Source organism: Gavialis gangeticus, unplaced genomic scaffold, assembly GCF_001723915.1.
Source record: "Gavialis gangeticus isolate Ggan-Ray unplaced genomic scaffold, GavGan_comp1, whole genome shotgun sequence".
NCBI classification, from domain to species: domain Eukaryota; kingdom Metazoa; phylum Chordata; order Crocodylia; family Gavialidae; genus Gavialis; species Gavialis gangeticus.
This window is the reverse complement of record NW_017729019.1, coordinates 5,990,300-6,002,716: the sequence shown is the minus strand read 5'-3', so window position 1 is coordinate 6,002,716 and position 12,417 is coordinate 5,990,300. Positions and strand designations below refer to the sequence as shown.

Genomic DNA, 12,417 nt, shown 5'->3' with positions numbered 1-12,417 from the left:
CTTGGAGAGGTTGAGAAACCTGTTCCAACTGCTGAAGTGATGTTATGAAAGGAGCACAGGTTCTGCCTCTCAGTGGGGGTGTCTACACATGCATTAATGCACCATTGTTACTACGCAATAAGTTTAGTACTTATAACAACAGGTACTAAATATGCAGTAACCAGTGCAGTAGCACCAGCACATGGTCTATTAGTGATGCTCATGCATGGTGAACTAAGTGTACTGTGTATTAGTGCATTAGCATGGCTTTTGCCATGACATGCTAATGTGCAGTAGAATTAGTCTGCTGAGCATTTAGCATGTCATGTAGACATACCCAGAATGTATCAGTCCAGAGCTGAGCTAACTAGGGCCCTGCTTGGTGTTGTTACTTCCAAGGGCTGGTTAGGTCTTTCCACAATGTGGTTCAAATAAGCATGCAGCTATCCAGTGAGTTTAAACTTAGTGGGGTGAGGTGGATTGCTTTTAAATGTTGAGGATTTGAGGGATGTTGTTTTGCTGCTCCTTTGTCTTTGAGGATTTAATTCCATTTCTATCATTTTTGTCTTGTATTTTAAGCTACTCTGTGCCTTTCTTGGGGAGGAAATGTAGGAATCAAAGAAATAAATTCATGCTCTCAGCTGGGTAATCAAGCTGGCTGTTGACTGCAGTGATAGTACAGGGTTAAACACAAATCCAAAGTGTGCTTTTATGCCATCTTTCTGATATCTTGTAAGTATTTATGCATTAGAGAAGCCCTTTTACCAATCATATTGCTGATCTGCAACTAGGAACCAATTATGTTCCTGATCATCAACTAAGCACATATCTTTGGTGCCATGCATCTTTCAATTGCTATTTTATTAATGTATTCACAACATTCCCTCGTTCCTTTTGTACTTACTGTACCAGACTCATTTGAACTGCGCTGCATGCTTCCCTTGCCTGTTTTAAACCTGGAATGATTCTGGCTACCTCTGGATGTTCTTGAATAGGTTTCAAATGTTTTGATGCTTCCTGTTGTCTTCCAAAGAGCTTTAGATCTGTAACCTTTTAACTCCTACTGCTCCTATCCTGCCTTGTGGCCTGTGTATGGGAGAGCAGACACACCATAGACTCTTACCCTGTGGATAACTACCCATCCCCCTCTGCTTATAATGGGGCCATTTATGGACCCACTGTATGTATAGAATGGCTCTTAAATATTGGTCATCTTCATTGCACTTACCAGCACTCTCCATTTTACATGGCTACAAGGGTGTACTAGAATTCCTCCCATAGTATAATGCCAGGGGAGGATTAAAGAGTGAGTTTGCACTATTATACTTTCTTCTCCCACCCCCATGGGGACTAACTGTCCCATTTAAAAAATAGGGAGACATCTGTGCATTTCTGGATGTGATACTACTTCATTGGGTCCCTCCAATAGATGCACTGGGAGGGCAGCATACCTCTTCTGGACCATTCCACTCCAGCCGCATGACACTTGGGGTCCTGCTCACTTCCCAGAGACACTCTGCAGCAGCTGCAGAAAGCTCTGCCTAGACAACATCCCACAAGTCCTGGATAGTGTGGATTATAAGCCACAAGAAGCCCCTTCAGTACTCCCATGTGTTAGTGACCAGGCACCACACACACAATGTGCATGTGATGGTGGTCAACACTGTCCATCTTGCATTCCTTGAGAGTGTGACCAGGTTCTCCTCGTCCAACAATAATGCTTCCTTGACGGCCAAGTCAATCTTCCTTTGGCAGCTCCTCTGTGGGGAGGCTGCATCCAAGTGGCTGAGACAAAGTGACTCTGTCCCTCACCAGGGCTGCCCCATCCCTGAAGCTGGGATCCACTGGGTACTTCAAATTTCTGAATATGTCCCCTATGGTATCAACTGGGGGGCAGACCAGTCACCATTTTCCCCTAGGAGAGGTTTGGGGTGAAATAGCAGAGGAGCACTAGCACCTCCCTAGTTGTATAATAAGGACACCTGCTCATGCAGTGCTGGATTTAGAATTGCCCCTAAAGACTGGCCAAAGAGCGAGACTAAACCACAAGCCACACTTTGGTCTTCTACCAGGTGAAATGGTTTTCTGCCCTAGGTGTCCTCCTGCTCTCCTCTCCTTTTCCCCAAAAACAAAACCCCAGATACCACAGCCTAAGTCATGTGGGTCATATCTTCATCTGACAAGTTACAAAATGAAAGTAATTAAGCAAATATATTAACTATGTGTTTGCTTTCCTGTGTAACTTAGAGGTGATGAGGTATAGGATGTTTGAGATGAAGCTGAGTGGAAGTTAACCAAGTTAACATGTTTCTGAGCTTTTGGATCTTGTGTCTTGTAACAATGTGAGTGCTGGTCATGATGTTTTCATGAGTGTGTGAGGAAACTACTTGGCAGGGATGATCCTGCCTTGAGCAGCGGCTTGGACTAGATGTGACTTCTTGATGTCCCTCCCACACCTGTTGTTCTGTGATTCTGTTATTTTATTCAACAACCGGCTTTCCTTTATTCCCAGGCAACTTACAGCAGGGTTGTATGATAGGAACTGGCCTGCTTTGACTATTGTAATCAAAATCAGTTCCTGTCACTGAATTTGAGCCGCTCCCAGCAGCACATGAAAGGCTGTGACTCATTTCTGCAGCTTACACTTTGTTTTGTCTCCAGAGCCTCTGTCTTGGGGCAGATTGCAAGCCCTGCATAGGGCTTGGCAGTGGAACGGCTTCTTGGGTTCTTAAAGATACCAGCTGCTCTGGGTTCAGGTTGGAGAAGGCAGGTAGAGGATATGTGCTGTTCCCTGTGGGGCTCCAGGTAGGTTGTGATGGTTGTTGGGTCTGGATTTTGGATCCAGAGGCCTTGTTCTAGGGGGAGACCCACCCTCAGACTGACCATGACCTTTCCATTCGATAATAGGCAAATTTATTGATACACAGTGATAACAGAAAAGGAGTAATACAGACAGTGGAGCAATTCTATATTCTATCAAATCCTAGGGCTGTCATCAGAGTCAAAGTTCATTTGACCAGGTTGCAGTCTTCATTCTTAGGCTCTCTTTTAGGTATCAGATGTCAGCAGTATGTAGGTGGGATGCCGAGGCTAGCACTCCCCCTCAGTGGGGTGGATGAAACAGGTTGGTGGTGTGCCCTCTGTCCATGGTGGCTTCAGGCACCGTTCCTTGGGGGACAGGGAGGGGGACCCCTCTCGGGGAGAATGATGGGGAGGGACCTTTTCTTACTCTCAAGGCTCTGTTTTTGTGTTCTCCTTCCCTCCTGATGACACATGATGACTCTGCATTCATGGTTATCACTGGATGGTTGTCATGCATCCATGTCCTGTGTTATCAGCATGTTCCAAGCTCATCACATTTACATATACAAATTTGGTCTTTCCAGACCTTCTCCTAATGTAGTCTATTCCCCCAAAACCAGGACTCAGGCCCTGCTGCTCTGGGCTTTTGTTACCTGGTGCCACCTTATTTTGTGCTATTTTGTACATGCTCCCTTTGTTTTCCAGACTATGTGTCCTTGTTGGCCTTGTTGTGTTAGACAGCCTGTCTGCTTCCAAGGCTGCGAGAAACTGTGTGACTGTATTACCCAGATGCTTAGAAATCAGATAACCCCTGCCGCCCATCCTGAACCATTCTAATGCAGATATATATAGATATTCCTATAAGAGAATTCCCGGAAAACAAACCTTTATATACCATTTTCTAAGGCAACCTTCCCTTCCTTGAAGGTTCACGCTTTCACAACCTAAATGGAACATAATCACTGGAATCACCTGAAGTGTTCCTGAGATTTGTGGGAAGGACCTCCACCAGTCATCCCAGGAAAAGTATGATGCCATTCATGGTCAGGGGCTCCAGAGGGCTGGATAACCCCCAAAAGGATAACAACAAAACAACCCAGCCGTCTCAATCTTTGACGTGGCTGAGCTCCTTTATTGAGTTGTGCTCCATAGGCGAGAGGAGATTGGATTAAAAAATAAAATCTGAAATCTGAAATGCAGGTTTGGCACATGCACCAATGTTTCATTTTGGGGTGAATAATATTTTATGCAAGATGATGGAAAACTAGAAAATCTTGGTTACAACCTGGCTCACATTGGTTTCATTTAAATGTATTAAGAAGCAGTTGAATATAAGTGCAGATAAGCAAGGCATCAGATGAGAGAAGTGTCCATGCTGCTTGCACACTTGTCTAACTAAAATGCTGTACATTCATATTCAGGAAAGGCTGGAGACGCAGAGAGATGAAGTAAGCTCATAGAGGGCCAAGGGCTTGTGAGTAGAAAGAGCATTTACATTAGAAGTGTGTGTTCCCTAGAAGTTATGAAAAATCAGGAACAAATTGTATCTGCTAAGCCCTAGCGAAGATTTATTTCTGTCTTTATAAGCTAGAAAGGTTAAAAAAATTATGTCCAAGTGTTTGTAAGCAAAAAGAGCATTAACAATAGAAGTGTGTGCGCCAATGGACGTAGTTTGGACAGGTCTGCTGACCCCAATGTCTCCTTTCAAACATAAGGTGTGTAATAGGGGGCTGTGGCTTTGAGCACATTCTTGATCAGGAAAGTCAGGTGTGAATAAGCAATGATCCCAAGAGAACATTGCCAAGGCTGCCCTAATGAATTTGGGAGCACACACTGACCCTGACCTTCACTGGGACTTGTGCTCACGTGGATCCTAATGTCACTGTTACTTGATTGTCAAGAACCAGAGGAATAAAAGCGATCTTGATTATCCTCTACCTTGGTCTCAGTATAGGGGCAACTGCTGTGTTTTCTCCTCTGTTTCATTCTCTGCCCTGCTCATTGCTCCATGCTGTCTGGTGAGGTCCTTGTATGCTGCATCAGTGGAAGTGAGGATCCTTGTTGATGGTTTCTTGTTCCAAGACCCTCCACTGGTCTGGGACAAGTGTTTCTTATGGGACTCGCTGGCTAATGGGAGTGTCGTGTTCCTGGCAAGATAATCTATACCAAACTCTCCTGTTAGAAAGGAGAATAGAAAGATTCAGTCCTCACAAATACTCAGAGCTGTGTGATAACCAACTGTAACTCAGGAGACTGATACATACCCTTGGACCCTGGACACACATTCTTCTTGTAGTGTTACGAAGTGTGTAGCTTTATAAAAAAACATACTACCATGGGGCGTGCAAATGTTTACAGCTCCCTGGCTGAAGTGTGCAAAATTCACCAAAAAGGCCCACTCTCCAATATTGTGTTAGAGATCTGCTTCTCACCTCCCATCCTTCTTCCCCCTATGGAGCTTGCACGTGAGCAGAACACGCTCAGTGATAGACTTGTTTGGTCAGCACTTGCTGCCATAGCAACAGCAGAAGCAGGGGCTGCTGGGATTGCTTCCCATAATAGAGATGGGACTGGTAGTTGGCAATAGGGGTGTGTGAAGTGGGCCCTATTCAATTTGGATTTGGATTTGGCCTGAATCAGAGACAGTGATTCGATTTGTTGATTTGGATCACTGTCCCTGATTCGATTTGGCCGAATCTGAATCTGAAGATTCGATGCTGATTCGGACACAGACATGGCTTTAAAAGTTTTTTCTACATATCTTGAAGTAGCAGGAGTGGCTCCTGATTGCTGTGATGCTGGGGTGCATGGAACATCCCACAGGAGTGTGGGGGGCGCTCCACGTGCTTGGCGGCAAACCTGGAAGTGGGCCAGAAGTAATTCCAGTCCACTTCTGGGTCTGCCGGGAGGGGGGGTTGCCTCCCTGGCTCAGCGATCAGCCACAGGAGGGCCCCAGGGACCCACCCCTTCAGACCCAGAAGGCACCAGTCACCGAACTGGAGGGATGCAGGGGTCCCCCCCGCATGCTGCTTCTTGTCAACTTCTGGGTATGCTGCCGAGCATGCTGGGGAGCCCCCCGTGCTCCTGTGGGACACTCCATGCACCCCAGCATTGCAGCAGTCACAAGCCCATGCTACCTAGAGGTATGGAGAATAAACATTTAAAGCTGTCTGTGTCCAAATGTCTGAATCTTTCTAGATCTCTCTGAATCAATTCAGAGGGTTCTGATTCAATTTGGAGAAATTAAAGGGTCAATGGTAATAAGCTGAGAGAGAATAGGTTTAGGTTAGAGATCACAAGGCAATTTTTTACAGTTAGGGTGGCCAAAATTTGGAACCAACTTCCCAGGGAAGTGGTTCTCGCCCCTACCTTGGGCAAATTCAAGAGGAGGTTGGATGATCACCTGTCTGGGGTCTTGCGAACCCAGCATTCATTCCTGCCTGTGGCAGGGGGTCAGGCTAGATGACCTGTTCAGGTGCCTCCTGACCCTACCTACTATGAAACTATTGTGAAACTATGGATCCTCTGATTCAATTTGGATTCAGAGATTCGGACACCTAACTGGGCCATATCTCCACCGAATTGAATCAGGGATCGAAGCTTTGCACAGCCCTAGTGGGCAACCAATGCAGTTTTGGCTCCTAGTCAGTTGTAAGATGCAGAGACTTTTATGAACTAAAATTCTTGTCTGGCCACCCTCAGGGAATATCATCTCTTCTCTGTCCCCACTCAGTGTAATACTTACTATTTCTTTCCAAGAAGAAGCCGGCGTCATGATACCCTTGTAAAAAGAACTCATGTAACGCCTACGGAGAAAAGATGTCAGGCTTGTAAACAATGCTTGTTGTACCCACACAGCAGACGGTAATTCTAGGGTTATATCAATTTCTGATTGCTACTCACCAGATGGCTGGGTGGAAAAAGACAACAGACCAGCCTTTTGAAGTTTTCTGGTGACATTTGAAATACCTGCTGCAACATGTACACACTGAGGTAAGTGCCTGGATTATCCCTTGGGCAGATGTCATTGTCAAATGCAAACCCAGACACTGTAATCATGGATCTGTGGAACGAAGCCTCTGGGTTACTGAGGGCTCCATCAATATAGCACTAGAAAAAAAACCGGCACAATACCTGTGTTAGGTAACAGCTATCAGTCATTGGCTAGCACCTCTGACAATCTCATTTTCTTTGGGTTTTGTTGGAGACCAGCGCTGTTGTGCATTCCAGACAGCCACTGTCTCATCTTGCACCCTTCTGGCCTTAGGACTCCCATCCTCGGGTAGGCCTCTCAATCTCAGGTAGCCAACTAAGGTCCAGCAAGCAGTGAGGTGCTTGTGCAGCTCTGCAAGTCTTCATTCCTTCCCTGTTGCATCTTCCCCCACGTTCGCTTCCCATCTAATTGATTGTCCACCAGCTGTGTCCAAGATACCAAGGTCTCTGAGGGAGGAACTTTCCTTCTACTCTTTCTCCCTACAGGGGAACCAGCTGTTTCATCTGGGCATGCAACTCGAGGGAAGGGGCTGCTTTAAGATTTTTCCCTCATATCTACAAAACATAACTATGCCCTGGTTATCCAGTTTGCCATCCAGATGTCATTCTGCTCTGGAAGACTGTAAGGATAGGCTTGGACACCAAGTGTGGTGGGAGTTGGATCTCCATGGGAAAGGTCTTGGAGATGGAGGGACCTGTGGTAGCAGGAGGGAGCACCCTTATCAGTAATTAACTAAAATCCTGACCCGTGTTCACAGGCTCCTGGCTCCGCTAGAAATCAGATGAGGAGGAACTATGGGGAGGGCTTAAGGGTCAGATTCCTGATTTTTTTTTTATCTGTGTTGATCACAAAAGCCACTGGCAGCAGCCGAGAGATTCCCTGGGTCTCAGCCAAGGATACTCACCGCACCCTGGAAAGAGGGAGGGATGTACCCATTATAGACAGGAATGAAGCAGCTGCAGGTCACTGCCTGTGGGGAAAGGAAGCACAGAGAGATATAGGAACGTGGTATGGAGAGTAGCATGTGTAATTCATGAGGGGGTTAATTCTGCATGCTGCCTCCCAATTTGCCAGTGATGGGTCAAGCTGACAAGCCTTTGGCTTGAAACCTTCTATGTTGGGGTTGGAGCTCACTGAGGGAAGCTCATTGAGAGCCTGCTCCTGAATCATAAAATCATAGAGAATGAGGGTTGGGAGGGACCTCAGGAGGTCACATCTAGTTCACCCCCTGCTCAAAGCAAGAGCAGCTCCAACTATATCATCCAAGCCAAGGCTTTGTATGGCTGGTTGTTATAAAGCTGGAAGGATGGAGATCCCACCATGTCTCTGGGCAGCCTGCCCACTGTAACCCCCAGGTCCTGGCTGCTGTTCTCCTTGGAATTTCTCTTTTACCTCTGTACTCAACTGTGATCTTGTCCCATGTGTAGGGGAACCTCATCTTATCTTGGTACTCACCTGTTGCTAATTGACTCTGGATAGGACCATGATCTGCAACCGCCTGGAGAGCTTGGTGGCAACGTGGTGGGGCTACTTGTGGTGGGGTAGCTCCTATAAAATACTATAACGTTGCAAGCTCCAAAGTAAGGTGAATTTAGGGTGCCTCAAACCCCTGACCCCCACTGTCTGTTGGGTACTTCTTGGTTGGAGAAAGGCTAAGGGACGCAATCGTGAGAGCAACAGCTTTAATCTATTGCTCTCTGGCAGAAGCTACAACCATTGAGTCAGTTAACATTTGGGACTTGGCTTGGCCCTTGGACTCTGACTTCAAAGGGTAAAGAGGGGATAGTAGGTGTAGGGCAGCCTCTGCTGTTCCATAAGCCATGGCCACTGTCCTGCTTGACACCAAGGACTGACCTGGCTACTTCCCATGCTCAAAACATTAGTATGTCCAAAATGAAATAAACTGTCAAAGGGTCTTTGTGGATCAAGGCTTGCATTATGCCTCTCATTACACCAGTATAATTCCCTTTATACCTCTGTGAAGGAGCTTCTCGGACTCTCAATTCCTTTTACTCCAAACTCAGAAAGCAGCTTTTACCTGAATGATCTCCTCCTTGGAGCTGAACTTGGATACCACAACATTTTGGATACCTGAAACTTGAGTAAGAAAAATGTGCAGTATCCCTGAAGCGAGCTGGTGAGCGTTATCTGGCAGACATTTTTCTAATGCCTTCTGTATATTCAGGATTAGTTTATTATTTGGATACAGGTACCCAAGGATTGAACCCTCCATATTTTTCACGGTTTCAGTCATATAACCAAACACTGCATCTAGAACGAAAAAGTGACCATGCTTAGCAGATCATGCAGCCATACGGGAGCAAGTTTTGCCTTTCGGTCTGTGAGTACCAAAGACAGAGAAGTCTGTGATATGTGAATAAATCATTTGTATTGGAAACCACAACAGCAGTTGTTGGTGTTAGGCCTGCTACATTTGACTGCACTGGCTAGTATGAAGGAGGTTCCTGGGTTAAGGGTCAGGGTGCTGCTAAGCCTGGACAGAAGATTCAGAGGTGGGGCTGGATTCATTGAGGAGCTCAGTTCCTTTGGGTGGTGAGCATTTTTGAGAAGATGGCCTTGATGGTGGGTGCTGAGAGCACCTGAAGATCTGGTCCAGAGCTCTTTGGACAAGCTGGTCCCTGCCCAACTATCCCTGCCTGTGTTCTAGCGAGTGGGCATTGTTTACAAAGTTTATGGTGCCTCCATCCCTTCGGAGAAGCTGAGTGCGGTAGATATTGTCCTGGCTCTGAGAAGGTGGGAAACAGAAGAGCCTAGAACAAGAGCCACCGGTGTTATTAATATTCTGGAGAATGTGGCTGGTATGTAGAAATGTAGGGAGCTCAGTGTATTTGAGGTTTGGTTAGGAAGGTTAAAAAATGATTTTACCAAAGTTGGTAAGTAACAGTGCAGGGGCAAGAAACTTGACATTTTGGGGGATGATGAAGGCTTTTATTACAGCAGATGAAGTCCAATGGCTGTGTATTAAAGCAACAAAACCTATAAGGCTTTGGGTTTATCAGCCGGTAGATGCCATAAGAATTAATTAACATATTCTCTCATCTTGAACGCTACAGGATACTATTACTGTAAGACTACATAGCATCGATAGCACTATTAATGGGTACCTACTATTATACATAACTAGAACCGTGGCACCTTAGTAGAAAGTGCGACCATTGCTGTTTCTAGGCTGCTTGGGTTGTGTTTTCCTATTTCCTAATGAATGCTCCAGTCAGTACTCTTAGACCTGTCCATTGACTTTCCTTTAAAAAGCACAATACGACACAGAGTAAATTCAACCAGGTGTTTCTTACCTATTTCACACCCACAAGTCACTAATGTGGCTATAAGTGCTCCGGAGGATGTCCCATAGATCTTGGATGCTGATCTCAGTATCTCAGGGGCCAGTTCCTGTAGAGCTTTCATTACTCCCATTTGATAAAACATCAGGAATCCACAGCCTTTAAAAAAAATAGAGAAAGGCACGTGCTTTGCATCCTCTTCTGCCATCTTTAGTTGTGCTGTGAGTTTGTGGCAGCAGGGTACAAGCTGGCCAGGAGCGTGGGGCTTGGTGGTGCTAATCACTTTGTATCAGAGTGTAGCAGAGGCACAGAAGTGTGCTCAGGAGGTATGCTCCTGTCCTCACAACAGACTGCTGCCCTGAGTTTGGTCTGAAAATGCCCTTGAGCTGTGAATGTGCTAAAAGGGATCATTGAGGGGAGGCTTAGGTGGAGTTGGGACATGTAGTGTTTGTACCTGGTTCATTTAAGCCAGGTGTAAATTTTGTTACATAGATGTTTCTTCACTCATGAATATCCCAGCCTGTATGGTGCAACCTGTGCAGTCACAGCCTCTTCTTGTTGGCAATACAGATGGCAATTCAGATCTCTTTATGGCTCTTATGGCAGAGAAGATTTCCAGGATAGGATTTTTCTAGCAAACTCTAATGACCTGTGTCCTCATCTCCCTTGCCTTGACCTATTCTAGGGTGTTCAGATATAGTTTCTTGTAAGTGTGGGTGAGGGTTTTGGGTGACAATATGGGAGTTTCCTTTGCTTAAGGATTGTCTTTGAAAGCAGAGGACTGGACCCCCTCTCGCCACTGGTTCACTGCCAAGAGCTCTGGATTTATTTGCTGGCCACGTTCATGGGGAGCTCTTCCCACTTCCCTTGCTTTTCACTGTCCTGGATTCACTATTAGTTCTCGTGCACCATGCTGGCGTGTGAGAATTGGGCCTTGCATACTGATTATTCCTGTGAGAGTGGATGGAATGGCTGAGTTCAAGAATGTATGAACTTATGAGGAAACTGCAAGGGGACTAGTTACAAATAATGGCTGATCGTTACCAGACAAGACTTTAAAGATGCCAGTTTCCAATGCATTCACTGTTGCTAGTCCCTTCATCACTTTTGCTTTTACCTGTGGCATGGCATTAGGTGTTCTTGTTCAGATAGTGTTCCTTTTATTTGTGGGTGAGGGGTTAAAGTGGTGATTTGGGGGATTCACAATGTGCATAAATGGATTGATGGCCAAGGAGCCCCTCTTCTAGTCCTATGCTCTGATGTCCTTATTCACTTCCCATTGAAATGGATGGAGTGCTACTGATGAGTGTATTGGAAGCACCCTTCCGCCAGCACCGAATCCTTGCAGACACCCAACTGACACATTCATTACAGTGTCTGTCAGATAAATGCTTGTCTTGACTGAATGGAGATGCTGAAAAATGTATGCCAAGAGCTCAACGAATTCTAGGACAGGAAGGGCTCTTCCCAGCTTTGGAAATTTACAGGGCAATTCCAACTGTGCCAGGTAAGACCAGTTTAGCTCCAAATGACCAAGTTTTAAACAGGTTGAGTGTGATGATAGAAAAGCAGATAGGAAGAGAATTGCCTCTGTGACCAGTATGGTCCACTTAAACACATTGCCTCAGCTGCAAAACCTCATGTCTGCATGGGCAGATCTGACTGTGAAAACTATTTGGAAAGACATTGGTGATGACGAAACCTGAACAGGGTAGAAATGAGAGTTGTATAAAGATGAATAACACATCTAAAAGTATGGGCAAGATAATTCCTGTGATTGTGACACAGGGAAATTTCAGAAGAGTTGTCTCTTAGGGGCAGGAACTTTCACTGAATATTGATACGGAGCCAGACTGATTACAACAGTGGTTCTCAACCTTTTTTGTATCAGGTCCCATTTGTAAACATAGATGGCTGGTCCCGACCCACTGCCCCTCGCCCCCCGGATCCAGCCCCACAGTGTGTGGGGCAAGGAGTGGGTGTGTGGGGTGTGTCTGTGTGTGTGGGGCGGGGGACAAGCAGCTCCAAGCAGCCCCTTGCAATCTGGACCTCTGCCAGTCTGCAAGTGAAATGCCACTGTTTCCCATGTTTTTCTCCTTTAAAGGAGAATCCAGTTTTAAAGTTTGCTGATCCATTTTAAAGTTTCTTTGTGACCCTTTCATATGTTCTTGTAACCCACTTTTGGGTTGCAACCCATGGGTTGGGAAACACTGGATTAGGCATTGTTCTGAAAAGGGACTGTCAGTGCCACTGCAATGTACAGAGCAACACCAATGTTCACCTCATCTCCTCCTCCTTATGAGGATGTTGGTTTTGGGGCAGGCACCCACCTGGAAGGCT

The 12,417-nt window shown here is 45.9% G+C and overlaps 2 protein-coding genes across 2 annotated transcripts in view; both read right to left on the bottom strand.

The window, feature by feature from the left end:
• The window catches only part of LOC109295083 (patatin-like phospholipase domain-containing protein 1), a 34,262-nt gene extending 33,042 nt beyond the window's left edge, over positions 1 to 1,220 (bottom strand). Inside the window, exon 1 of the mRNA XM_019513736.1 lies at positions 1,208 to 1,220. Within this exon, the coding sequence (XP_019369281.1) occupies positions 1,208 to 1,220 (13 nt within the window). The remainder of the gene's footprint in view (positions 1 to 1,207) is intronic.
• A 2,851-nt stretch (positions 1,221 to 4,071) lies between these two features.
• LOC109295200 (patatin-like phospholipase domain-containing protein 1) lies at positions 4,072 to 10,439 on the bottom strand. The gene is made up of 5 exons (XM_019513898.1): positions 10,090 to 10,439; positions 8,814 to 9,046; positions 7,680 to 7,745; positions 6,527 to 6,891; positions 4,072 to 4,956 (listed from the first exon to the last, which is right to left on the bottom strand). Exons 1-4 carry the CDS (start codon positions 10,283 to 10,285, stop codon positions 6,658 to 6,660), a joined length of 729 nt encoding a protein of 242 aa, XP_019369443.1. The 5' UTR covers positions 10,286 to 10,439; the 3' UTR covers positions 4,072 to 4,956; positions 6,527 to 6,657.
• Between the last annotated feature and the right edge of the window lie 1,978 nt (positions 10,440 to 12,417).

Coding starts and splice junctions, on each gene's coding strand:
- LOC109295200 (XM_019513898.1), bottom strand. CDS start 10,285: ATGGCAGAAGAGGATGCAAAGCACGTGCCTTTCTCTATTTTTTTTAAA. Junction 9,047..10,089: donor GACTTGTGGGTGTGAAATAG/GTAAGAAACACC, acceptor TTTTCGTTCTAG/ATGCAGTGTTTGGTTATATG. Junction 6,892..7,679: donor CTCCCTCTTTCCAGGGTGCG/GTGAGTATCCTT, acceptor TTTTTTTTCTAG/TGCTATATTGATGGAGCCCT.